The following is a 26,818-nucleotide window of genomic DNA, read 5'->3' as shown; positions in this document are numbered from 1 at the left end:
AGCTAATTTCAAATCACTTTGAGCTGCCTAAGAAAGGCTTCACAACAAGAGTTAAAATAAAAAGACATGAAATAGTTTTCCTGAATTCTGATATGAGAAATAAATGAGTAATGACTGAGTTTATTAACACTCTTTCCAGGGCAGGGGCTGGGGGGAGGATATCTTCCTCTTGGTTTGCTTTAGAGACAACCCAGCTCAGAGAGGGGAAGTCATTTCCATCATCACTGAGAATCTATGTGAGAGTGAGTCTTTGCTGGGATGAGCTTAAGGGATAATTTTACTCTTATGCAATGAGTAAAATCAGATCAAAAAAGATCTTTACTTGGACTTTAGGAGAAAGCAGTATGTGTGGAATTATATTAAACCCTGTGTAGCATAGCACAACAGATACTCAAAACGGGTTGAATGTAACTAGAAGGAGCTAGTAAGTATCAGATCAATCCAGAATAACAAATTTGGAGTAAAATGGAGGTATCCAAATTGCTACAAATGTTTTATCCAAAAGTATAAAGGGTTTTGATCGGATGGGAGATAGAATAGTGGAGGAAGAGGAAAAAAAGCAATAGAAGCAAACTTTTCCTGCATTCCAGCTATCCATGGGCTAAGCAATTCCTACTTAAAGCATCTTAGTACAATTGAGCCTCACCACAAGCTTCAGGATTAGTTATTATTATCTAAAACTTTGTTCTCATGGACCCTGGGGAAACAAACTGAGGGTTTCAGATGGGAGGGGGTGGGGAGAGGGGGTAACAGTGTGATGGGTATTAAGGAGGGCATATGCTGTGATAAGCACTGGGTGTTATACGTATCTACTGAATCATTGAACACTACATCAAAAACTAATGATGTACTATACAGTGACTCACTGAACATAATAAAAAACAAACACAAAAACAAACCTTGTTCTGAGGAAACCAATATTTAAAATGGTACACAAAATGCCAAAGCCCCACAATCACTAATCGGAGGGCCAGAATTCAAATTTAGGTCTGTATTACTCAACATTATTGGGTCTTTCCATTACATGACACTGCTCTAAGACAGTTGGTCTCCCCTCCCCTAGAATGAAAATTGATTAAACACACACACACACACACAAACATACACCTTCCAGATGTTTGCACCTTCCAAAGTTACTGGATGCATAGAAGCAAGCTGTGTATAATATAGCGTAGCCCCGCCTTCCTCCCCCATGTCACAGTGTTTGCTCTATTATTATTTGTCTTCAGCCCTGAAGGAGTTAATGTCACCTCAAAAGTGATTAGAGTACTCCTATTTCTTTCTTAGTTTCCACTTAAACAATAACATTGTATATTCAACTTTTTATTTTTGCAATACCAGCCAACTGCTTGCCTTACAGAATGCAAAATGCTGCCAGCAAATGTTTTGAACACTCCCCCACTGATTTTGTTCCTGAAAAGAAGAGGTCAGTCTTATGTTAAAGACAAAAAAAAAAAAAAAAAAAAAAAAAGAGCACTGAAGGACGTGGGCGTAAATGGTAGGCTTATCTCTTCCTGCAGTATCACCAACAAAAATGGTACTTGTGACTTCTGACAGCAGCAGTTGTTCTCAGTTTCTGTTAAATCACTTTATTTTGAGTTGAATAAAATACTGGAATCAATGATGAAGTTATATGTCACTTCATGGTAGAGTATAATCCAAGTAATTAACAGTAGACATTTATAAGGAACAGATCACAGTAGGGGCACCAGGCAGCCGTCCATTGCAAAACAACAGGACCCAAGAAAAGAAATTTGATAACTGAATTTATTCAGCAGTTTCAGGGGCTGGTGATGTATCAAGGAAAGAAATTGCAAAGATTCTTTCTCAAGAATACTGTGGGAAGAATACACAAAAATGGCTAATAATAAAACATGTGATTGTGTAGAAATTCCACAGTGGTGAACTCATGTTATTAATACCTAAGGAAAAAGAATAAATTGCCCTGTGAGCCTAGCTGCACGTAGTCGCTGCAAAGAGGGGCTGCATGTAGAGATAAAAATACACAACAGTTACTCAAACATATCAGAGACCTTGGCAAGAGGGGGACTATTAATATCCAATAGGAGTCGGTTGACATAAATGGAGGGTTGAGTGATGCTCAGGGCAAGGGTTAGAAAGCAAAGAAAATGCTGGTTAAAGATCCATGAGATGGGAACGAATCTGAGGCCGTTAGTGGTAGGAAATAGGTAGTTTTGCTCCACAGTGTGAGCTAATTATGGCAAGTTCCCATCTCTGGAGTGGTCCCAAGGGAAGGTAAACTCTCCACAGCTCTGAAAATAAACAAAGGGCCTGTGTGCAGAACAAGGTTTAAGGGAAACCAGGGCCCGACTGAGGAGGCAACCCCGGCCCTTGCCCAGTTTTTAACAGCCGGGTGTAGAGAAGAGATCTCCCACTTCACAGTTCTTTGCTTTTCATGAAACCTGTTTGATTTCTGGATTTCTTACCTAGGCTCTGTATTACATGAATCATACATAATTTAAATGAAAACAAATATCAAATTAATTCTTGTTAAGTACTTTTACTTGGATTTGCAATAATGACAGCTATCTTTACATTATTGCCCCATTGAGATTAAGGAGAAGAGATTAAGTGAGATTAGATTAGATACTTAAGATTAGATGAAGATTAAGATTAGCTACTACAGCATAAAACAAAAAAAATTTGAAATACAGAAGATGGAAGCACAGTAGAGGTACAGTGAGGACAAGTGTTTGCTGTTGCCATTGATATGTTTTGTTTTGCTCATATCCAGTGTTCTTTTCAGCTATCACTGATAATTTTGCTTCATCCATTCAAAAGTATGGATGTACTTCATTGTAGTGATACGACAGTAAGCAGGGCAGACCCAGTCCTTACATCACAGGGTAAACAAGGACTGGCTGCTTGATTCAGCAACAACGCTGCAGTCAAGTCTGGTGAACATCAGGACAGTGGAAATGGAGAGGTCAGGGAAAGCTTGGCGGAGGAATCCAACCCCGTCCAGCTCTTCCTGAGCCAGACACCACCCAGATTACAAGATGTTTAAGCTGAAACTGAAAAAAAGAAACGGAAGTAGGTTAGCTATTTAGACACTGAAGTTAAAATATTTATTATTTAATTTCCTAGAAAATTTAAATTCTTAGTAATTTTTGGTGCCATTATCATGTCATACAGTTTTAATTAGAATTATCCCATCTATTTATCACACGCAAACACCTTGGTTTGTGATGAGCACATAGGGATAGCCAAATCGCTATTCACCCCCAAAAAACTTCCTCCTGAATATTTTGCTTTCTTTTTCTTGCAAAATTTATTGGAATATAATTCATATACCCTAACATTCACCATTTTAAAGTATAAAACGGGGTTATTTAGTATAGGCACATGATCATGTGATCATCACCACTATCTAATTCTAGGACATTGTGAGCATCCCAAAGAGAGACTGCATACCCATAGCAGTCATTGCCCACTGCCTCCTTCCCCCTCCTTTAAGAACCACTAATCAAATTTCTGTCTCTACAGACTTGCCTATTCTAGACATTTCATACAAATGGAATCACACAACATGTGGTCTTTTGTGATTGACTTCTTTCACTTATCATAACATCTTCAAGGTTCATCTATGTCACAGCATGTATCAGTACTCCGTTTCTTTTTATAGCCAAATAATATTCTATTCTATAGAATTTTGTTTATTCCTCAGTAGATGTATGTTTGAGTTGTTTCCACTTTTTGGCTATTATGATTGGTGCAGCTATGAATATTTCTTTTTACAAGTTTTTGTGTGGACACTTATTTTCATTTCTCTTGGGTATATACCTAGGAGTAGGATTTCTGGGTCATATTGGTAACTCTGTGTTTTCTTCTTGAAGTACTGCCAGACTTTTTTCCATTTTGCATTCTCACCAGCAATGCTTTGCTTTCTTTTTATAGACCCCGGAGGAACTGGAGGATGTTTCTGACTTGGAGGAGGAACATGAGGTGCGCAGTCACACCAGCATTCAGACTGAAGGGAAAACTGACCGGGTAAGTCACCTCCCTGGGAGGAGAGCTGTAGGCTGTGCCCTCTTCTTGTCAATCAGACAGCCTCTCACAGGTGGGACTCCAGGATCTGGAGATGGTTTTGCAAAAGCCCAGGAAGAAGAGCTTCAGAATGCAGGGGCCACAGCATGAGGGGAATTACTTCCTTGACCTTGAAAACGTCCTTGATCTTGAAAACAGTGAGACCATTTCTGGTCAGGTAGCAAATCACTACATGCCAATTTTGATCTTTATAGCAGTCATGGAAACATGGATTTGAAATGTGTACACATTTGTTTAAAGTAGAAAAGAGAAAACAAGAAGTTATAAATATACTCTGAAATTCTAGAAAAAATAATATTTCTGAGAAACTACCCCTATACTTTTCTTCCTTTCTGCAATGCCGCCTTCTCTTCTTACCTTCAACACACACACGCACACACACACACACACACACACACACACACACACACACCCCTCTGAAGATGCTAACCAACTTCTGAATTACTCTGAGGTATTGTATTTCACTTTACTTATACCCTTATACCCAGTGCTTGGGAATCTGTGAAAGTTTGGTTTCCTAGCCAATGATAGCTTGCAACTGCAGACCAGACTACAGAACTTGGGTCTGAAAGCCAGGCAGTATAACATGGCAGCTAAGACTGCCCCAGAACACATCTGAATTAGCCATTTCCTTACTGTGTCACCTGGGAAACTCACTCAGCCTTTCTCTTACTTGGTTCCCTGATTTGTAAAGTGAGGATACTACGAGTACTCTCTATATGTGGATTATTGTGGGAATAACTCAGCTAACTATAGTAGAGCACTCAACACACTGCTTAGCTCCTAGTAAGTTCTCAATAATCATGAGTTATTATTTGTAGTTGTCGTAGGGATAGTATAATTATCATCACCATTATTACTGCTATTAATTAGTTAAATTCAGTGACATTACATTTGGAGATGGATAGGAAAAGATAAATTTAAGAGAGTTCCATGTGTTCAAATGTTCAGATTACTTAGAACTGACATATATTAGTCGTAACACCTGTGTTTTATTAGAAATGGTGGTTTTCTTGAGTTTCCATTCCTTGCTGATTATTTGGGTTAATTGCCAGCCCTCTAGAAGCCAGTTCATGTTGGGAACTGTCTGGGGGCACCCAACATCTGAAAGAAGTTTCCTTCCAATCTAGTATGCATCTTTGGTAAGAGCTCAATTTTTCCAAATGGCAATGGAATGGGAAATAAGTTTTGCTAATGGCATAGTTTGCTTATGCTTTCAGGTAAGTGAGTGAGTGATTCACTTCAGCTGCGGCTGAGCCATGGAGGTGGAGGGTAGTTGTCAGGATTTACAAAGTAACTGATAGGAGGAAATTTTGTTAAAGTAAATGTACCTTAGAAAGATGCTGGGATTAGGATAAACATGCCATAGTTCTCATTCTGGATCATCACATGTAGACAATGAAGCCTTGGTTAAGACCGTAAGACTTAGAAACTTCAAGTTTCTTTATCTGAAAATGAGAAAAATAATATCATACCTTCTTACAGCATTATTGATAACTTCAAAGAAGATAATGCAAATGAAAGTGTTTTATAAACGTTAAAATTTATATGCTAAGAAAATAAGCTTATTACTACTATTTTGATTTGTGTTTTTGTTCTTGGCTGGGGTTACAGGCCAGCTAGATGGCAACCTGACTATTGTAGGTTAAGAAGTTGATGATCTCCATGGTCCTGGATCCTAAGAATCTTTCATAGAAGCCACTGTTTCTAACCATGTAGAAATCACCCTGGAGCTGCTCTGTATTCTGGATTTGTGTTCCACTGTGCACAGCTCCCTGACAGGCCAGTTCATTTGGAATGCACCTGGGCAATACCCTCACTACTGTCTCGTGGCAAGATAGATCCCTTACCATCAAATCTACTGGAAGCAACGTTATATTCAACCTGGCCACTCTCTGCTCTAGTAAATCTCTCTGCATAAATTCCAAGTAGTTTAGATTTTCTTCACTTCCTGCCTTGAGGCTTTTCTGAAATTGCTCTGTGGAATTCCCCAGGAAGCTGTTCAGATATCCTAATACATACACAATCTTATGTGAAGCATTAACACTCCACAGAGCAACCTTGATGAATACTCTTATATTCCCTGGATGGGCCATTTTGCATTTTCCATAGGTCTTCAAAGATTCCCAGGGGGATCAAGCCACACCTCCCACCACGGTGAACAGCTTGATAATATACCTTTGGATTTGCTCTCCTTTTTTTTTTCCCTGATCCATTTTTCCCAGGCTCCTGGTTCAGTTCCCCAAGATTTCATCCCAGAATCAGCTACCTTCCATTCTTATGCTCTGCTTTTGAGGGAAAACAAGAAAAGATAGTCACAGTATATAAACTACTGAATTATCACATTAACTTTGCTATATTGATACATTATCCCAGTTTTACTAATAAGATCACTGAGGCGCAGATTTATATAACTTGTCTAGTAAGTGGGTTATGTTTTCAGACAAAGAACTTTGGTGATTACCACATCAACTCACTTAAAACATAGAGTTAGTGGAATGAATCTTTTACTAAGAAGGAAACAAACCACCACCACCACCACAATAAACTTGATTCACCATCAATGGAATGAAAGGATGCTGGTCTGAGAACTGGAGGAAGGATACAAATTTTCTTTTAAAATTTAAATAATGATTATCGTAAAGCATGGACAGTTTAACTCAAATAACAACCTCTTATTGAAAATCTGATTTGTATCAACAAAACCAAAAGACAACCGACAGAATGTGAGAAGATATTTGCAAATGATATATCAGATAAAGGGCTAGTATCCAAAATCTATAAAGAACTTAGCAAACTCAACACCCAGAGAACAAATAATCCAATCAAGACATGGGTAGAAGACATGAACAGACATTTCTGCAAAGAAGATATCCAAATGGCCAATAGACACATGAAAAAGTGCTCAATATTACTCGGCATTAGGGAAATACAAATCAAAACCTCAATGAGATACCACCTCACATCAGTCAGAATGGCTAAAATTAACAAGTGAGGAAACGACAGATGTTGGCAGGGATGCGGAGAAAGGGGAACCCTCCTACACTGTTGGTGGGAATGCAAGCTGGTGCAGCCACTCTGGAAAACAGCACAGAGGTTCCTCAAAAAGTTGAAAACAGAGCTACTGTATGACCCAGCAATTGCACTACTGGGTATTTACCCCAAAGATACAAATGTAGTGATCCGAAGGGGTATGTGCACCCCAATGTTTCTAGCAGCAATGTCCACAATAGTCAAACTATGGAAAGAGCCAAGATGTCCATCAACAGATGAATGGATAAAGAAGAGGTAGTATATATATATACAATGGAATATTATGCAGCCATCAAAAAATGAAATCTTGCCATTTGCAATGACGTGGATGGAACTAGAGGGTATTATGCTAAGCGAAATAAGTCAATCAGAGAACTCACTGATATGAGGAATTTGAGAAACAAGACAGAAGATCATAGGGGAAGGGAGGGAAAAATGAAACAAGATGAAACCAGAGAGAGACAAACCATAAGAGTCTCTTAATCTCAGGAAACAAACTGAGGGTTGCTGGAGTGGAAGGGGGTGGGAGGGATAGGGTGGCTGGGTGATGGACATTGGGGAGGGTATGTGCTATGGTGAGCACTGTGAATTGTGTAAGACTGATGAATCACAGACCTGTACTCCTGAAACAAATAATACATTATATGTTAATAAAAAATAAAAAAAATCTGATTTGTGAGTTTATTCCTACAGATTCTGCGCTCGTGGTAGACCAGCTCAAACTGTCCCCCACCCAAACCACCTGAGCAAAATGATCATGTTTAGGCAGGTTTTATGATCTCTCTCAGACATCTGGCACTCCTAACAGACCCCATATTCTCTGTAATTATACCTCTATGCTTATCTTTCTATGTTCAGTCTCCTATCCATTTGAGACTTTATCTCTGTATTCTATCCAGCATTCCTGAAGTTTGCATCCATTGGACTGAGTATACCTTTTGACACATTTCCCAGATACCATCGGGTTGAGAAGATACCATAATATTTTGAAGTGGATTCTGTTGAGAATTTTTTGAATACTCATGCCATGCCCAATGAGGAATTTCTGGTCACTGAATAAGACATGTGTTTGGGTTCCTTTTTGTTTACTGCTAAATGCCTTTTTGGTTCTTGGCTTATGCAGACTCTGCTATATGGAACATGCAGTAGAACCAATTTCAGGCACTGTTTAGTAATGGAGTGACAGTTATTTATTTTCATTTTACTTTCTGCATTTCACTCCTAGTAGCTTTGGCTTAACATCATCTGTTATTGCTGTCATCAGTGGCAAATACCACTGGGCATTGTAAAGGTCTATAACCAACAAGTAATGATTTAGAGTCCATGGTCAATGAGAGCGAAATACTAAAAGACCAACAGTGCATGCCTTATGAAGTAGCAGAGGGACAGCAGTGGAAATTAGTGATTATCTTAATTATTAAACACGAATACTCACTGGACCAATACTGTGGTTATATCCAATAATCAGGCATTCCACAGTGATACAGGAGTATGATTTTGCTATAGGTTTACAGAACATTCTTTAGAGATCTCATTGTTTATTCTGTTCATGCTCTTAGCAAGGATAAAATAGAAATCTTTTATCTTAAAAACTCAAATTCGAAAGAGACATGAAAATAGACTCCTGTTAAGATCATCAAATTTCTAAACCTACTGATAATAAGACTTTTTGGTAAGTCCTAGAAGCTTTCTAAAAGATTATACTAAATACATGCTAACTCATATTTTCTATTTAAACAGAACAGGGCCAGTTATCATTTAACACTTTATATCTTACAGAATATTTCCAAATTGGTGTCTTACATAACAAAAGCCCTGGAGTTTTTCTTTTTCCCTTGATTTTACTAATTAGGGAATTTAACTCAAAGAATTTCAGTAGTATATGCAAATCATGTAGACTGGAACCAAATCCCAGGTCTTCCGGCACGAACCACACTCTGTGCAGTGTAGCACACTTGTAAATTGGGTAGAATCTCACCATCCCTTAAGATCTCATTGCCCTCCTATTGTTACAGCCAGTATTATGGAGTTGGTATTATCATTTCTCTCCTAGAAAATGATTCCTGAAGACCATAAACCATAAGTATCAGATCTGCTTAAGCCTCACAAGTTTTGAAATGTCTCAATGGTATAATCTCACATCAATAACAAAACCATTTTGTTGGTTACCATTTAGAAACTACATAGTGATGCCCAGACCTTGTCAGTCTTTCCCTGGTGGATCACTTCACCTTGATGAAATGGAATATTAATCAGATAGAGTCAGATAGTGGCAGACCTTGTAGGACAACAATCCTGGGTCTCCAAGCACAGAATCCAGAAAAGAGAGGCAGTTACTCCTCAGTCTCTTATCACATTGGCCTCTGTGATATTTCAATAGAAGGAGCATTCTAATTTCTAGATTTCCCCCCTCATTTATTATCTGCAGTAGGGGATAAATAGCATCAGCAGGGTGGTGGCTAAAAGTACGTTTCTCATGCCTATCTGGAGTTTTAGAAAGACTTAAGAAAATATGGGGCACCTGGGTGGTTCAGTCTGTGAAATATCTGACTTGATCCAAGACTTGTGAGTTCAAGCCCCATGTTGGGCCCCATGCTGGGCATTGAACTTACTTTTAAAAAAAGACAATAAAATAGATTGAAAGAGAGTTTTGTGAGTGGAATGGGTGAGCAAGTGACTCGCCTTTGCTAGCATTGCCTTATAATATAGAAGTGTATGAACTTGGGAGTCATATAAGCCTTGGTTCAAATCTGGGTTCCACCCATTACTATCCATATGATCCTGGAAAGGTTAGTTTACATTTCAAACTGCTTTCTCATCTGTAAAATTGTGATGATAATAATAATAATAGTATCTATTTTATAGTTGTTCTTGAAGATTAAACTAGATACATGAAAAATTTCAGTTCAGTTCTTGACACATAAGTGCTCAATCAATTTTGATTTTTAAAAAAAATGAATTTCGTGGTAAGTGTAGACTTGTGTGTTATTGTTATACTTTGACTTCCTTTTGAGTAGATCAAGAAGCTTTGTAAATAAAAATCTCAGTCTTCTAGTATGAGACTCCTTTGGTTTCTTAGTTTTGTTGTGCTAAACATTTTGACATGCTGGAAATTCTATTACCAAAAGTCTTTTGAAGCAGGTTTTTTTTTTTTTTTTTTTCACCAGGAGGAGGACTTATCAGAAACTGCTTCAATATGTTAGAAGGAAGATGATATTAATGTGATTTTTAATGATGCTGGCACTTTTATGTATATCTAATTCACATACATAATGTAGAACTGAAATAGTGATCACAAAAACCAACTCTTGATAGTAGGATAAAACAGAAAATTTGACACAATAATTGTCAAGTTCGTATTTTCTTTATTGAATGCCCTGCCCTGGGAGTTTTTCTTCTCTGTGGAATGTTGGTACTGTGGTGATCCGTTAGTTTCTATTTCTCTCAATCTTCACTTACCTTCATCAAATTATATAGGGCTTAATTTCCAAAGTTTATGGTACATACTCAAAAAAAAAAAAGAAAAAGAAAAAGTCATCCATCCTGACATTTGTAGGATGCATGTTAGGACCAGTTTTTCAAGCAGTCATTTAAAATCACCTTGTATTGAATGAAATCTTATCATTTGCAACAACATGGATGGACCTAATAATGGATCTAGAGAGATAATGCTAAGTGAAATAAGGCAGTCAGAGAAAGATAAATACCATATGATTTCATTCATATGTAGAATTGAAGAGACAAGATAAATGAAAAAATTAAAAAAGAGGCAAACCAAAAACAAAACAAAAACCAGACTCTTAACTATAGAGAACAAACTAATGGTTACTACAGGGGAGGTGGGTGGGGGTTTGGGTGAAATAGGTAATGGGGATTAAGAGTACACTCATCATGATGAGCACTGAGTAATGTATAGAATTGTTGAATCACTGTATTGTACACCTGAAAGTAATATAACACTGTATGTTAACTATACTGGAATTAAAATAAAAAATAAAATAAAATGTCCTTTTATTTCTCTACTCCTGTCCAAGAAGAACATATGTTCTAGTGGTTCTTCCTTCTGCCTATACAGCTTGAAAGGCAATAGGTCTAAATACTAAATAGAAGATTTTATTCTGTTTCACAGAATTTAAACTTTGATGATGGTGTCTTGTAGATGAGAACTGAAAGAGGAAACTCATTTAACATGACTGACAAAGGCCAGATTTTCATTTGAAAGTATTTGAAGTTGTGGTCTCTGAATGCTGAAATTCAGTTTAGTGAACAAAACATTAAAAAAAAAAAAACACTTAGAAATTTATAATTTCAATTGTAGTCAGATCATATTTCAGCATGATAAAATTATACCACCTTTTTAAAGATATATTATTCGTCATATTTACTGATGATCCAAAATTAAGGAAATTGTAATGTAGTCTTTGATGATTAAGATTTGCCATATCTTTAATATTATCTTCCCTTAAGAGCATATAGTTTGTAAGTCTGCTCTGCCTTAAAGAATATCTTTGAGTCCACTGAGTTTATATAACTTCTATACATAGAAGTAAATTGGGACAGAAATAAGAACAGTTGCCTAGGTTACTGGACACAACCTCAAAACGTCAACAGAAGCAAATGAATTGGAGCATGTCAAATGTTAAAATACAGGAGATATTTCTTGGGGTAAAAAAAAAAAGCCATGTACACTCTAACATCATGTTGGTGATTGGGAGAACGTCCTCCTTGAGGCTTTTTTTACGATGCTGACTCACCTGAATATCCTCCACCATGATGATAGAAAAAATGCCATGAATGGGTAGTTTATTTTAAAAATTGGAAACATTTTAATAGGCCCTACTTATTATCAGGATACACTCTCAGTAACTCCAGTTTATACTGAATTACATACAAAATATGGTAAGACATGACCTCATTACCTTTTTCAAGATATAATTTGGTTTAGGTTACTATCAGAAATGCAACTTGCATAAGCCTGGATGAAGTTACATTACTCAAGCAGCGCTACACTAGGCAATGCACTTTCTCTTCATTGGTTTCTTTAATTTCTGTTGTGTACTTGGCAATAACTCTGCTTTCCTATCTTTCTGGGTGATTGTTCTTTTTTTTTTTTTAAGATTTTATTTATTTATTTGAGAGAGAGAGAATGAGAGAGAGAGAGCACGAGAGGGGGGAGGGTCAGAGGGAGAAGCAGACTCCCTGCTGAGCAGGGAGCCTGATGTGGGACTTGATCCTGGGACTCGAGGATCATGACCTGAGCCGAAGGCAGTCGCTTAACCAACTGAGCCACCCAGGCGCCCCTGGGTGATCGTTCTTAGTGCTTCATGGTTTCCTCTTCCTCTATCTACTTTTCAAGCATTAGGGTTCACTGGAGTTCCGATCTAAGCTCTATAGTCCTCCAATTCTTCCCATTTTTCCTGAACACTCTCATGCAGTCCCAAGATTTCAGATGTCTTACATAGACAAGAGAATGTAGCCACATCCTGTCTCGTGAGCTCTGACTACTTATGTTGGTAGGCCTGTAAGTTTCCTCTCTTTGCGTGGCTTATAGGTTCTTGTGGCACTTGCTGTTTCCAAGCCTGAATGCATCGCCTTACCCTACAAATCTACTCTAACCCCTATATTCCTTATAACACTTCTGTACATTTGGTGGAACACATCTGAACCTGGGAATAATTTTTTACTCCCCTCCACAGCTAGGCATACAACATGTCCCAACTTTACTATCTTCTAAATATTTTCTGAACTTTTCTATTTTTTTTTTTTTTTACCACCTCCACTATCACTTCAAAGAAAATGTTGCATTGGACAAAGTTAAACAGGAAAGGAAGACTTTATTCAAGGCTATTGCAGTAAGGGAGAGAGACCAGAACTTTGCATTTGACTCTCCTGGAACAAAGGGATGAAAATTTTTCAGAGATGGGGTGAGGGAGATTATAGGCCTTCTGTTTTTGCTAATTGGCTTTGCCCAAAGGAAAAGTGAAATTTCTCTATCTTTATGACAGGAGGTACTTTTACAACTTGGAGCAAGGTGCCTCTAAAGAAGTTCCCGCCCTCCCCCAGACCCTGGGGGTATGGGTTCTATGTTCCTTGATGATGGCATGTTAAAGGGACAGCTCCTTAGTTCTTGAGAAAGACAGTCCTTGTTTGGAAAGCTGCTGAGAAACATCTAGAAATATTTACATCTTAAAGGGGCAGAGAAAGATTTTACAATTACAAGTTTTGTAAAGTATATACTGTAAGAAAAGAAAGATCAGGGACCTAGAGTCAGAAAGAAACCTGTCTAAAATTTAGTCAAGCTGAGGAGAACATTAAGTCCATCTTGGTCACTATCTTAGAACAGGTCCTGTCATCTCTCACCTAGATTTTCTTTAGCAGACTCCTAAATTGTCTCCTGCCTTTAGTAAACTTTCATTCTCTCACTTGAACTTAAGATGATATTTTGAAAGTACAAATCTATCCTCTATCACCATGCGTAAAATCCCTTCAAGGTCTCAGTATCTCCCCTTGTCCTTAGCATGAAATCCAGTCCCTCAATGCTTTAAGAGAACCAGGTTCTGCTTCCTGCTTTTCTCTTCAGCCTCATATTTCATACTTTCTCTCCAACCCTTTTTCATTGTATATATGTCTTCCTTCCTCTAAGCACCAGGCTCTCCCTCACATCCCTCTCTGAGGTGAACAATTCCCTCAACTCGCCATCCTGCTCTTCACCAAGAATACCTGCTCATCATTAGGATTCCAGATTAGCCTCGACTTCACTAATACAAATTGAAGTGTAGTTTCCTTCCAACATTCAGGCCTAGATCTGAATGTAGGACAGAGAGATTCCCATATCATGACATTCATTGTGTATGCATAATTTCTTACATAATCGTGTTTCTTCTCCACTCATTAAACCTCACTAAACCTCATTAGAGCAGGGAACATGGTTTTTGTCTCATTTAGTGCTATGTTTACAGAATGTCACACACTGCCTGGTATAGGTATATGAGAGACAATGAGGAGAACCTTCCTTTCGTAAGACATCTTAACTCAAAAGTATGCTGTTCCTCAATATATTGAACCTAGGGAATTGCATTAATTTCTTTCTTGCTCTTTCTTCCTTCCAACGGTTGTACCTACTTGTGCCAGATAAATCTTACTATAAATTGCTAGATCATTACTCCGAAATATTCAGTGGCTGTCTACTACCTAGTCCCTGCTATTATAAATATTAATTGTTCTGATTTTTTTGCCAAAGTCCTTTGCAATGCCCCCTTATTCCTGGCTCTATAAAGTATACAAATTCAAAAACTGCTTTTTATTTGTTGAAATGATTCTTGTGTTCCTGAGAGTTAGGGCTATCCCTGAGGCTGTGTCTGTGATCTTTTCCATGTTTGAATTGTTTACATTTTGTCTTTTTTATTCCCTCCAGTACAAAAGTTCTTCAAGATGAGCCCAACTCCCTTTATTTCCATGACATTTTTTTGAACTTAACCCCTTTGATTTAATGATACAAGAACGTCTGCTGAGAGGCCATCGAAAGGAGTTTACTTACTCCTTTTGGATTTTTACGTGCTAAAGTCACCATGCTCTATGTATTGTGAAGTAGCATACCTGAACAGTGTTACCTTTTTTAAATTCAAATTCTTTACTCAAATTGAAATTTAAGGTCATTACATCGATTGTAGAAGTCAGTGTATAATAATCAGAGCAAACTAAAGTTTAAGACACTGCATATTATTTTATCCCAAAATTCTTATATTAGAGTTCTTTTAATAAATACCTCTTGAGATTTCAATCTGGGAAAGATTGTTACCAAATATCTAAACATACATTTATCAGACAATGGAATTATATTGAAATATATACATTTCCACCCTGCCTTGGTTTCTGGGAAATTCTGAGTTAAAATTAATGCCTAGTAACCAATCTTAAATGCCTGGTATATTTGTTTCTTTGTTCTCATTTGATTGTCTTATTTTTCTTTAAAAATAAGTAATCTCAAATACAAATTCTGATTAAAAATATTTAAAAGATAACTATTTTATTACAGTTCTCCCCAATACATTGTTCTTGCCACCACTGAGGTAATATATTTTAGAATGAGAAGAGAAAGTAAGTATATCCAGTATTGGAACACTTGGCTGACTCAGTTAGTAGAGCATGAAATTCCTGATCTCAGGGTCCTGAGTTCAAGCCCCACATTGGGCATAGAGCTTTAAAAAAAAAAAAGTATATCCAGTATTATATCTTTTTACAGTAATTTCAATGTCTATAATTTAAGGCTAAATCTCTTTATTCTTTTATTTAATTATAGGATAGAACCTTGGCATTTATAAATGCATATATCCTATTTTTTAACACTGTTGTATAACCCCAAAATTTATGTATGGAGTTATTTATAAGGCCACTGGAGCACGAATTTAAGTGATATAATGTGATATTTATGTGTGATTCACTTGCTCATTAGTGAAACCAGCCTTCTTCCAAGCTTTAAATAGAATATTTTCTACTCGTCGATGAATTCACAGCAGAGGAAATAGCAAGTAGAAAAGCCTCAGAGGCAAGTGTTAGTGAGGCAAGAGGAAGTCTGAAGCTGAAAAGGAGGGCTAATCTTGTAGGGAACATAAACCATTGTAACCTATTTGGCTGTTATTTTGAGTAGGATGGGAAACTATCAGAAGGCTTTGAGCCAGAGAGTGACATGACATGATTTATACTTTAAAGGGGTCATTCTGAATGCTATGTTGAAAATAGTCTGAGAAGTGGTACAGGAGGAAGCAGGAATTTAGAAAGTCATTGCTATTCTATTACCCAGGTGAGAAATCATGGAGGCTGAACCAAAGGTTTTAAGAAATGGAGAAGTTGAGAGCTGTTGATAAAGCATATATGGTGATGGTGACTTAACTGAGTATGCTGAAGACTTATGTATTGAGTATGAGAGAGAGAAAGGAGTCAAGGACAACACACGGTTTTTGGCTTGAGAACTGAGAATGGGGACTTGCCATTTATGTTGATATGGGGAAGACTGAATTGAGCAGATTGGAGATGGTAGAAGATCAGAAATTAATTTTAGGTATGTCTTGTCTAAGAAGTCTATTAGGCAACCAAAGAAAATGTCAGGTAGGCAGCTGTGAAGTTTATAATCTAGAGTGGAAGTCACCTCAGATGCATAGCCTTATATTACAATTTTATAACCTTCTAAATTTACATTGAAGTTTTTTTTTTTTGAAGTTTTGTATGTTACATAGTGACAATTTCTTTTTCTCTCAAAGAAATTGATATTTTAGCTTTAAGTCTTATTTCCTCCTACTTTCAGACCTCATCCCCCCCAAATCTCCTCTTTTCTAACACACTTGCTTTTTTGAATATTAACTTTTTTCAAAAGTCACCACTAATTTCCCTGTTTAAAACTACAACACCAGGTGCGCCTGGGTGGCTCAGTTGGTTAGGCATCTGCTTTCAGCTGAGGTCATGATCTCAGAGTCCTGGGATTGAGTCCCATGTGGGGCTCCCTGCTCAGCAGGGTGTCTGCTTGTCCCTCTCCCTCTGCCCTGCCCACTGTGTTCTCTCTCTCAAATAAACAAATAAAATCTTAAAAGAAAAAAAAAACAAAAAACCCACAAAAACTACACCACCATTCCCAATCCACATATAAATGTCTTCACCTCCCTTTTTTATTTTTCTCTGTAGTACTTCCTTTGACTGTCTGACATACTACATATTTGTTAGTTTAGTCATCTACTGGATAGTGAATTCAATGAAGGCAACAGTTTTAATCTGTTTTTTTCCCCTTTGATGTATTCCCATACTTAAAATAGTATTGGGCACACAGTAAATAGGCCATACATATTTACTGAATGAATAAATGAATGAATGATGTTGACCATAAATGTGCTTTGGGAAAAGGAACATGCACAGAAAATTTGGGGGAGGGGAGTTGTTTTAGATATAACATTCATATCTAACCAATAAATAACTTGGCTTACAAAATTAGTGGGATAATTATAATTTTTTGAAAATAATGTTTCAGTAAAGAATTACCCAGATGATAGTCATTTGGAAAAATTTTCTGAGGCTAAAGTGTTTAAATGATTCTTTGCCTTGTCCAGTTTTAAGGTGTTTATGATGGACATCTGGCTTCCAAGTGCTGCCCTTTTTTCCTATTCTCTGAATTATTCTCATTGAAAAATTTCTATTTCTTGTAATGATGAAAACATAACACATATAAATTAAGTAATTTTGAGTCATTAGTCTCTGGTAAAATATGAAATACATGCTTTCTTCTTTTCCTATTAAGGATAATGTGTATCAAGTAATGGTTAAGGTAGTAAAAAAAGGAGCTCAAAATAAAATGTTGTTTTAAAAAATCCTTTGATATTCTAAAAATTACCTTGTACACTGAAAGTACCTCAGTCTAAATCCAGGTTTCTATATATGCATATTTTTAATCAGTGAGTGATTAATATATGTTTAATTTTTAGAAATGTGAACTTGTATTTCTTATAACGAGTTGCATAGGCTGTAATACTATATATGTCTAAAGCTTGGTTAAAATCCTATGTAAATATGAATGGATATATAACATAAAAAATTTCCCTCAGAGTGGAGTCATCAGCTCTATAAAGTTTATGTACTTGTAAGAAATTAGGCTTTTTAATATTTTTAAATTTTTAATTTATTTTTAAATTTTTATTCAAGTATAATTAGCATACATACAGTGTATGCATATAACTTAATGTTTTATTAGTTTCATGTACAAAATAATGATTCAACAGTTTTATACATTTCTCAGAGCTCATCAAAATAAGGTTACTCTTAATTCCCTTTATCTATTTCACCTTACCCTACCCACCTCCCCTCTGGCAACCATCAATTTGTTCTCTGTATTTAAGAGTCTGTTTTTTGTTTGTTTGTTTGTTTGTCTCTCTTTTTATTTTGTTTGTTCATTTCTTTCTTAGACATTCATTCATGAATGAAATAATATGGTATTTGCTTTTGCTGACTGACTTACTTCACTTAGCATTGTATGCACCCCTATATTTACTGCAGCATTATTTATAACAGCCAAGATATGGAAACAACCTAAGTGTCCATCTATAGATGAATGAATAAAGAAGATATGGTCTATATATACAATGGAATATTACTCAGCCATAAAAAAGAATAAAACCTTGCCAATTGCAACAACATGGATGGACCTAGAGAAAAAAAACACTTTAAAAAGGCATACCTGGGAGCTCCTGGCTGGCTCAGTCGGTAGAGCATGCGACTCTTAATCTTGGGGTTGTAAATTCGAACCCCACATTGCGTGTAGAGTTTACTTCCAAAAAAAAATCTTAAAAAAAAATAAGTAATACCTGGACATGTTTCCATCTTTCTGATTCTAAGATAATTGAAAGAAAGAGAGCGCAAGTTTTGGAATCAGACTCCCAAGTTTGAATTCTGATTCTGACACTTATAGCTGTTGACATTTGGCAAGTGACTTAACTCCTATGTCTCAGTTTGCTTATTTTTTAAAATGGAACTACTCACATCATAGGATTGTTGTGAAGTTTATGAGTTAATATTTGTAAGAAGCAGCACACAGTTAAGTGATAAAACTTAAGTGACCACCATCATGGTGCTCATTACCACCAATACTACTATCATTGCCATCCTCCTCCTCCTCCTCCTTCTCATCATCATCACCATAATTTGTGAATGGATTAATTTATAACCTTTTTGTAGTTCCTCAGGTTGGCAACATTCACTTTCCTGATTAGTCCTCTTCAAATGCTCCAGAACAATTTGTGGAGAGCCGATATGATGGGCTAAGGCAAATAAATTTCCTCCTATGTGTAAAGCCTTTTGCATAGGATTTTTTTCATGGGTTAATTTGTGGATGGTGACCTTTCAGTCAGGTTTCTGCACTGATCCATTTTTAAGCTATAGCTTAAAATAAAAGAAACTCTGTTGTTTCCTTGGGTAGAAGATTACAACAGGAGCAATATCAGGCTATAAGGGGACACTGGGTGTGTTGAATATTAAGATAAGCACACAAAGCATAATATTACAAAAAATCAATGCTATACTATTGCCAGGGAACTAAGAGTCATCTGTATCCAAGAAATGTCCAGGAAACACTTGCTTGTATAATTCATGGTCCTGGGTCTTATATACAAGGAATATGTGGTCCATAGAATAGAAATGTGAAGACATTACAACCTGGCTAATAAAATATTCACATTCCACACTAATAAAGGCAAGTGCATTGTACAAGTAGGAAATTTGAGTAAGTTCTAGAAGTCTGTGACTTGAGAATATACAACAATTGTCTGTCCAGGCTGTGTAGATAAGGGGAGACACTGAAATTTTTTCTTCATCAGTCCAGGAGATTTTATAAAAAGTGTAAATTATGTCCTTCCAAAGCAACAATTTAGAAGATTTTTATCCCTCTACTCTCCAGCTACAATCAGCCCATCCTTGAATTCAAAAGTGATAGATTTTTGGTCTCCCTCTTCTCTCATAGGCTTAACTAGGGATGAGGTGTCCAAACCCCTTTTTTAGCAAAATCCAGGGTGCAAGAGAGAACCTAGGTAGGTAATAAAGAACCTAGGTAGCAATGAAGTGCTTTACCATTTCAATTAACTTGAGGGTGAGACCTTAAAAATAAAGTCCTTTAAAATTAGCAATAAGATACATCTGCCTTTTTAATAGCTCTTTTAAAAACTGTGAATAGTATTGATCTTTGGTTTTTTGATGGAACTTTAAAGTTTTCCAAATTACTAAAATTGAATTTGATAATGTCAGTTTAACTCCTCCAATGTTCTGTTGTACTAAAATTGCCTATCTATCCCTCTGTCCTCTGTTGTAGATATGTGGCTTTGAATAAGCATGTCATTTTCTATAGCCTATTAAATCAAGAAGGAATTGTATACTTGAAATTAAGCAAATGTGACATGGGAGATCATGATCACAGAGTTGGCATCTGAAGTGTATTTTTGGGGAAGTTGGAATTAGCACAGCCTTCCATGGAGGAGTCAGTATGACAAGAAAATAGGCTCCTAGTTTAAAAAAATTCCAAATTTATTTTCAAAAGTTCTGTCTTTTATCCATGACATATCTGGGTATGCCCTGGCATATCACTGTTGCCTACTCTGCTGTTGATAATAATAATAGAAGCAGCAGCAATAACATAAGAATTATTTGCCAAATGCTTAATATGTTGCAGGCATTTTAAATTTTTAAATTTCTCCACAACCACTCTTTGAGGAATATATTACTATCCCCACTTCAAAAATATAGAAAAAGAAGCACAATGGTTATGTAAGTACCCACTAGCACATAGTGTGAAGTGACAGACCTGAGACTGACCAAGATGTACCTGCCTCAAGGACCTGCTTGTCCTCCTGCCCTTCCCCTGCACAACATAGCCACCCTTCCTACAGACCAGGCTTTCAGTGGGACTGCTTGAATAAAATCGGTCTGCATACTCCTGGCAAAAGTGCCAGATTTATGTGAGATAAGGACTGATACGAAAGTTTGACCTTAAAATCTTATTCAAAATGGCGGGAAACTTCAATTTGAAATTGAGCTGTATGGAAGTAGAATCAGGGCTGTTATTACAGCTGGTGTCCACATCCATTTGCTTGCAATTGTATAGCCATGAGTGTAGCATTAGGTTAGTGTAATTCTGTGAAATGACAACGTTAAGAACTACTTTTGCTAAAATTTCTTAAAATTATATAAAATGAGGGAGCACCTGGCTGGCTCAGTTGGTAGAGCTTGCAACTCTTGATCTCAGGGTTATGAGTTCAAGCCCCATGTTGGGCATGGAAACTACTTTAAAAAAAATAAAAAATAATAATAATTTAAAATTATGTAAAATGGGGTGATGGAGAACAGGGATTCCATTGCCAGAGTATAGTTTCTGAAAATATGCAGAACTCCTTTTTTATAAGAGTCACCAAGGGGTAAACAAAAGGGCCCTGGCTTTAGAGTCATCATTCCTGGGGTGATCTTGGCTCCTTTTATTAGAATGACCAGATGACTTTTAGTAATTTTATTTCTCTGAGATTGTTATTCCTTATATATCAATTTAGATAACTCATACCTTGAAGTATTGTAATTGGAAAGAATGTATGTAAAGGATCTAGTACAGTGATAGAAACATAATAGGTGCCTAATACATGGTCAGCTTTATTCAAGTATAGTGTTTATAAAAAGCAATAATGTATACTCATAAGGGACTCATATATTGTGCAGTGAATTAAGTATGAGCCCTCTAAGTCAAGGTGAACCTGAGTAGGTTAAAAAAAATATGTTTTAATTTGCGGGGAAGGAATAGAGAAACAGGTATGAGGGATGGTAAATAAAAGGAGAAGGAACGAAGGAGGAAAAGAAAGAAGGAGGGAAGGAAGGAAAGAAAGAAAAGGGAAAGAGGGAAGAAGGAAGGAGGGAAGGGAGATTATCTTGAGGTAGGGAGAGCCCTCCATTTATCAGGACTGATAGTGTGCAATGAACTGAAGAACATGACTAACACAATCTGTACTAGATAGAAAGAGTAAATATTTATTTTTGTAATCTTGTGATAATAAAGGACTCTCTATGATACCAAAGACAGAAAAACAAAGGAGAAAGCAGGCAAACTTTACTCCTGAGAACAAAAAAATAAACCAAACCAAACAAACAAAGCACAAGATCAAGGCTGAAAAATTGTTAGAAGACCAATTTGGAGAGCTAATGATCACAATTTATATAACAAAGTGTTTATATATAAACAGATTTTCACTAATCACTAAGAAAAAAATGACTCCACTTCCCCCATGCTATCTCCCACCAACAGAAAAATGGGTGTAGGACCTGAAGAGGATAGTCACAAAAAAGACATGCACATTTACAATGAACATGTACGTAGTTGCTTCCTCTCATCAGAGATGACAAAAATGAAAATCAAAAGTGATGAAAAACTATCTTTTAACATATTTGCAAAAATAAAAGATTGTTGACATCTATTGTCAGAAAAGTTTTTTGGAAAATGGACACATACACAGTTTGGGAGGATATTAATTAGGGTAAACTTTCTGAAGGGAAATTTAAAATTATGCATTGAAAGCCTTTATAAAAGTCCTTCCTCTATGTCTTCTAGAATTTTTCCTGCAGACATATTTGCAGAGATATAGAAAAGTATCCGTCACTGCCTACTCAATACACATAAATATATGCATATAAACATACAAACATGAATATCTATCTATATCTATCTATCTATCTATCTATCTATCTATCTAAATGGAAAATACCTGATAATCTGAAAATTTGTAAGTAGTTGATACTGGGTCTATATAATGAAATAAAAGATTTAAAATTGTGATGAGGCTATATTGTATAAATATCAAAGTACTTTATATTGAGTTTGAAAAATAAGAAATAAGAGAAGAGTGTATATGATATGATCCATTTTTGTAATATAATTTGTAGAAATAATCACATATATATGTAGTATTCAGGGATAACCATAGAAATACCACTTTCAAATCTTTGGTGTATAAAACAGTATTCTATAAATATACAAGTTATATGTATGAAAGTACACAGACAAAAAAAAGTCCACTATGCCATTTATAGTTTATGCATAATTTTATATACCCACATGGTACAAATAAATTTTAGGAAAAAAAATAGTTACCTACAGTTTTACTATCTAGAGACAACCATGGTTATAAATTCATTCCACCAACCAGTAAGCACATGGAATCTGTGTCAAAGGACTAGAAGTACAGTTAGTGACTGATTTTTCAGTCTGGTCCTAATTGATAGTGTAGAACTTTACCACTGCAGATCTGTTGCTAAATTATTATTAAGAATGACTGAAAGTAAAATACAGGTTGAAAGACAGACTGACACACCAGCTACTGTTACCGGTGGGAGAATCTGCATTGTATGAATGGTCTTGGTTCTTGAATTCCGCAGGAAAGATTTACCTGAGGATCTGCACTTGAATAAAAACAGCCAGAAGGAAGGTAGCAAGCACAAAGCAGTTTATTAAAGACTGTACATCTCAAGATGGGAGAGCGGGCAGGCCCAAATGTGGCAACTACCCCGGGGTGAGAGGTGTCTTGTCTTTTTATGTTTGCGTAGGTTATGAGTCATAGCTAGGGTGGTCTCTGACTGAGTTGTTTCCAATCATCTGAGGGACTCCTCCTGCCATTGGAAAGAGGAGTTTGGGGTCCTACAAGGTTCTTGCTGGAACTGTCATGGCCACCTTCCCCCACAGGGGTGAGGGGGAGGGTGGTGGTGGGGATGTCAAAACCACAATGTAAACATCTTATAACGAAGCTATAGGTTACCTTGGAGCAGAGGTTGAAGAGGAGAGTGTGTGTTCTGCACCTGTGGCTCTTGGTCTGTCAGCCCCAGGGTGTTGGAAGTCCTAAGGCCAGGACGGTAGAAGCCCCAAAGTTAGGATGTAGTGCCCTCAGGCTTACAATGTGTTACCTATTTATCATCATTTTTGCCTCCACTCAAGTCTGTCTGATTGCCTACTCTAGAAATATTACTGGCTCCATAATCTGGATGGCACATGGGGATCAATCTGAGCCAGTGTCCACTGACCCTTGGGCAAAACATTAGTCCCGTTGTACTATTGACATCTTGGATCAGAGAACTCCTTGTTGCCGGGAGCTGTCTGTATCCTCTAGGATGTTTAGCAGCATCTCTGGCTTCTACCCAGTTGAGGCCAATAGCACCTTCACCCCAGTTGTGATAACCAAAAACATCTCAAGAGATTGCCAAACAATGAGGTGTGGCAAGAGGGTAGGGGTGAAGTGAAACCAATCACAGTACCAGCCATTTTTTCTTGGGAAAGTTTGTCCTTTGACATTTTGGGTCCTTCCTAATTATTTTTATGTTAAAATACTCTTCTTTCAAAAAAATTGATAGTGATAGTGGCTGGTAAGTTTTTTTGTGTTAAAGTTTTTCTCCTCACCCTTTTTGTTTTGTTTTGTTTTGAATGTGTATGGGGGTGTGTTTGTGTGTTTTATGACCTTACTTGGTAAAATAGAATAATTTGCAACATATGTTCATCCCTCACTTTTTTTTTTTAATTTTGTAGGCCTGTGCAATCCCCTCCTTAAGTACCTTTGGCAAAAAGCATTCTATCTCATCTTTTACTTTGAAAATGTTTCTAATTACTATAGATTTTCGTTGTGAGCTGTTTGTATTGAGGCTGCAGTAGACATGGTATATATCTTTCTGAAAGGTTCCTCCAAACACCCTGGAGTTTTACCTTGGAAAGCTTCACTCATTGAGGCCTTAATTTTATTATCTGTGCTCATCCGTAAGCACAGCTTTATCTATATCCTCAGTGCTAAATTAGGCTTACGTGTCAGATGCTGGCTCTTGAGCAGAGAGTCTCATTTCTGGTTCATGAATGGAATTTTACACAGAAAAACCTTCTATTCTGCTAAGTGCCTTTCTAATCCAGATGTTTGCCTCTCCAAATTCACATTCAGAAGAAGAATTCTGTTTTGTTTATTTAGTTTCAGTATGTGTTCTGACCATATGGATTTAATTTATACAAACTTAGTGGATTGTTAGCGCTGCTGATGTGGGATAGGTGTTACTGGTAACTGTGTGTTTTCATGGGTGCGGCAGCAAAGGAATGTTATACACGTTTTGAATCTCAGGCAGTAATTGTACCTGATTTTAACATAAATACCCATGTAAAATAATTTCTTTGGAACTGCATAAAAGGAATTAAATTGCCTGCAATGGATATGGAGGGAAGAGTCCTTTAATTGAGATCTGACAAGGTAATTTAGCAGGAGATTTCAGAATATATCAAGCCTTGTGATATTTGTTTGGAGAATTGTGAATACTATAGGCAGTGTTATGATGAGCTTAAATATATAAAAATGAGCTGGCTGTTTTTAGCACTTCAACTTGAATTCTTTAAGAACTGTTTGAATCGTCAGAATAACACACCAACACTGTGACTCTGGGAACACTCTTCTGTGTTTTCTCCTTTTTTTTCTTCATCATAAAATTAAAAAAAAAAAATTAAGCAAGAAAATGCAGACAATAAAGTTATGCTATAAATGAGGAGACAAATTATTCAAAGCTCATAACGCCAATACGCTATAATCTATTCCAGGTGTGGTTGAACTGCACTTTGAAAATTACTATGATCAAAATGACCGGATGATAACTGGTTAAATTATACCAACATACACCAATTCTCAGTATGTTACACTGAAAACTCATGATGAGTCTAAAATGACTTGTTCAAAGTAGGCCAGCGAGTGAATGAGAGAAATCTATCTCAGTGCTTCTCTATCAGGTAACATTTCCTCTTCCTACCACTGTATCCATATGCCCCTTTCTCATTTATTTTCTCCAATGATTTATTTCGCCCTAACATAATCATTTTATTAATAATAAGTGAATAAAAATACAATGTCAAACTTTGGAAGTGAATATCTCATTTCAGTCTCCTTTGGCAAATCTCTTTAAACTCGTGTGTGTGTGTGTGTGTGTGTGTGTTCTTGTGAAATATCATAAGGCTCAATCTTGGAAAGAGAAATTAGTTTGAAAAATTCTTTTGTAAGTTCTTCAGAGTTGATTTTTCACATGTCGTCTCACTTTGTAAATTCACAAGGAAAGCTTTATCATTTTCCATTCGAAGAATTCTTGATAATTCTTATCTTGTCAGGAATGTCCAGGAAGTCTTAGCCTCTGGGGACCAATTCCTAATTACTGCCCCAGTATTCTGTCCTATAAGATCCCAAGGAAGCTTAGTTGGATTGTTATACATCATATTAAGTAAGTAAATACATGTAAATAGGTAGATGGATGATAGATACATAACACTGAAACATGCCTTTGAAATTTGCATCTTACAAATTTTCTGAAACATTTTATTTTTATTTATTTATTTTTCTTTTTCAAGTTTTTATTTACATTCCAGTGAGTTTACATACATTGTCCTGTCTCTGGGAAAACAGTTCAGAATTCACTTGGAGATTTATTAAATTAATCTTTAGCTTAAGGAGGCTTAGGGAAAATAGAAATATGCATTGTGTATACAAATAAAACATATTTAGCCCATCAAGATGAATTGGAATTCTTTTTCTAAGAATGATCTTTTTTTCTTAATTCCAAAAATTATATTTAGAAAAATTTTTATTTAGGAAACATCTACTATAGGCACTACCCTTACAGACAATTACATTTATTTACTTTCTAAGTATGGCTGCATTTTTATAGGCAATTTAGAATTTTAGAAATCATTTACCAGTTTCTGGTAAATTTCAAGACATTGCAGACTTCAGGAGGATCTAAAACTAATACCATTGTAATAGAAGATCTATTCATGTGGGAATAGTTTATAATTATGCAGTGTTTTATGTAACATTTGGACCAGGTACACTTTTGGAGCCTGTAAGGTGACATTTGGAAAGTACATTTAATCTCTTCTAAAGACTCACTACCATTCCTAATGTCAACCAATTGGAGAAGTGGGTGCTCAGGGAGCTGGAATAGAAAAATCTTTTCTCTCTGGGACTTGGTCACTTATGGTTATATTTGGACACAACAATGTCCAGTTGAGTGCCTGAGTTGTCAGTAATAGATCCTAAAATGATTTCCACAATAGAGAGGGTAAACAATAATTAGGATACAATAATGAGCCAGGTTTTAGATGTTTCTTACCAATACCATATTACTCTGCATCTAACTGCCATTTTTCATCAGTAGC

At 36.4% G+C, this 26,818-nt stretch overlaps 1 protein-coding gene across 5 annotated transcripts in view; it reads left to right on the top strand.

The window, feature by feature from the left end:
• The window catches only part of CTNNA3 (catenin alpha 3), a 1,817,935-nt gene that overhangs the window by 1,625,306 nt on the left and 165,811 nt on the right, over nucleotides 1-26,818 (top strand). For all 5 annotated transcript variants that reach the window (XM_032423981.1, XM_032423980.1, XM_032423979.1 and 2 more), the window contains one exon: nucleotides 3,919-4,011. In XM_032423981.1, coding sequence (XP_032279872.1) covers nucleotides 3,919-4,011 — 93 coding nt within the window. The remainder of the gene's footprint in view (nucleotides 1-3,918; nucleotides 4,012-26,818) is intronic.

Source organism: Phoca vitulina, unplaced genomic scaffold (genome assembly GCF_004348235.1).
Source record: "Phoca vitulina isolate PV1807 unplaced genomic scaffold, GSC_HSeal_1.0 scaffold29, whole genome shotgun sequence".
Taxonomy (NCBI): domain Eukaryota; kingdom Metazoa; phylum Chordata; class Mammalia; order Carnivora; family Phocidae; genus Phoca; species Phoca vitulina.
This window is presented reverse-complemented; position numbering and strand designations above follow the sequence as displayed.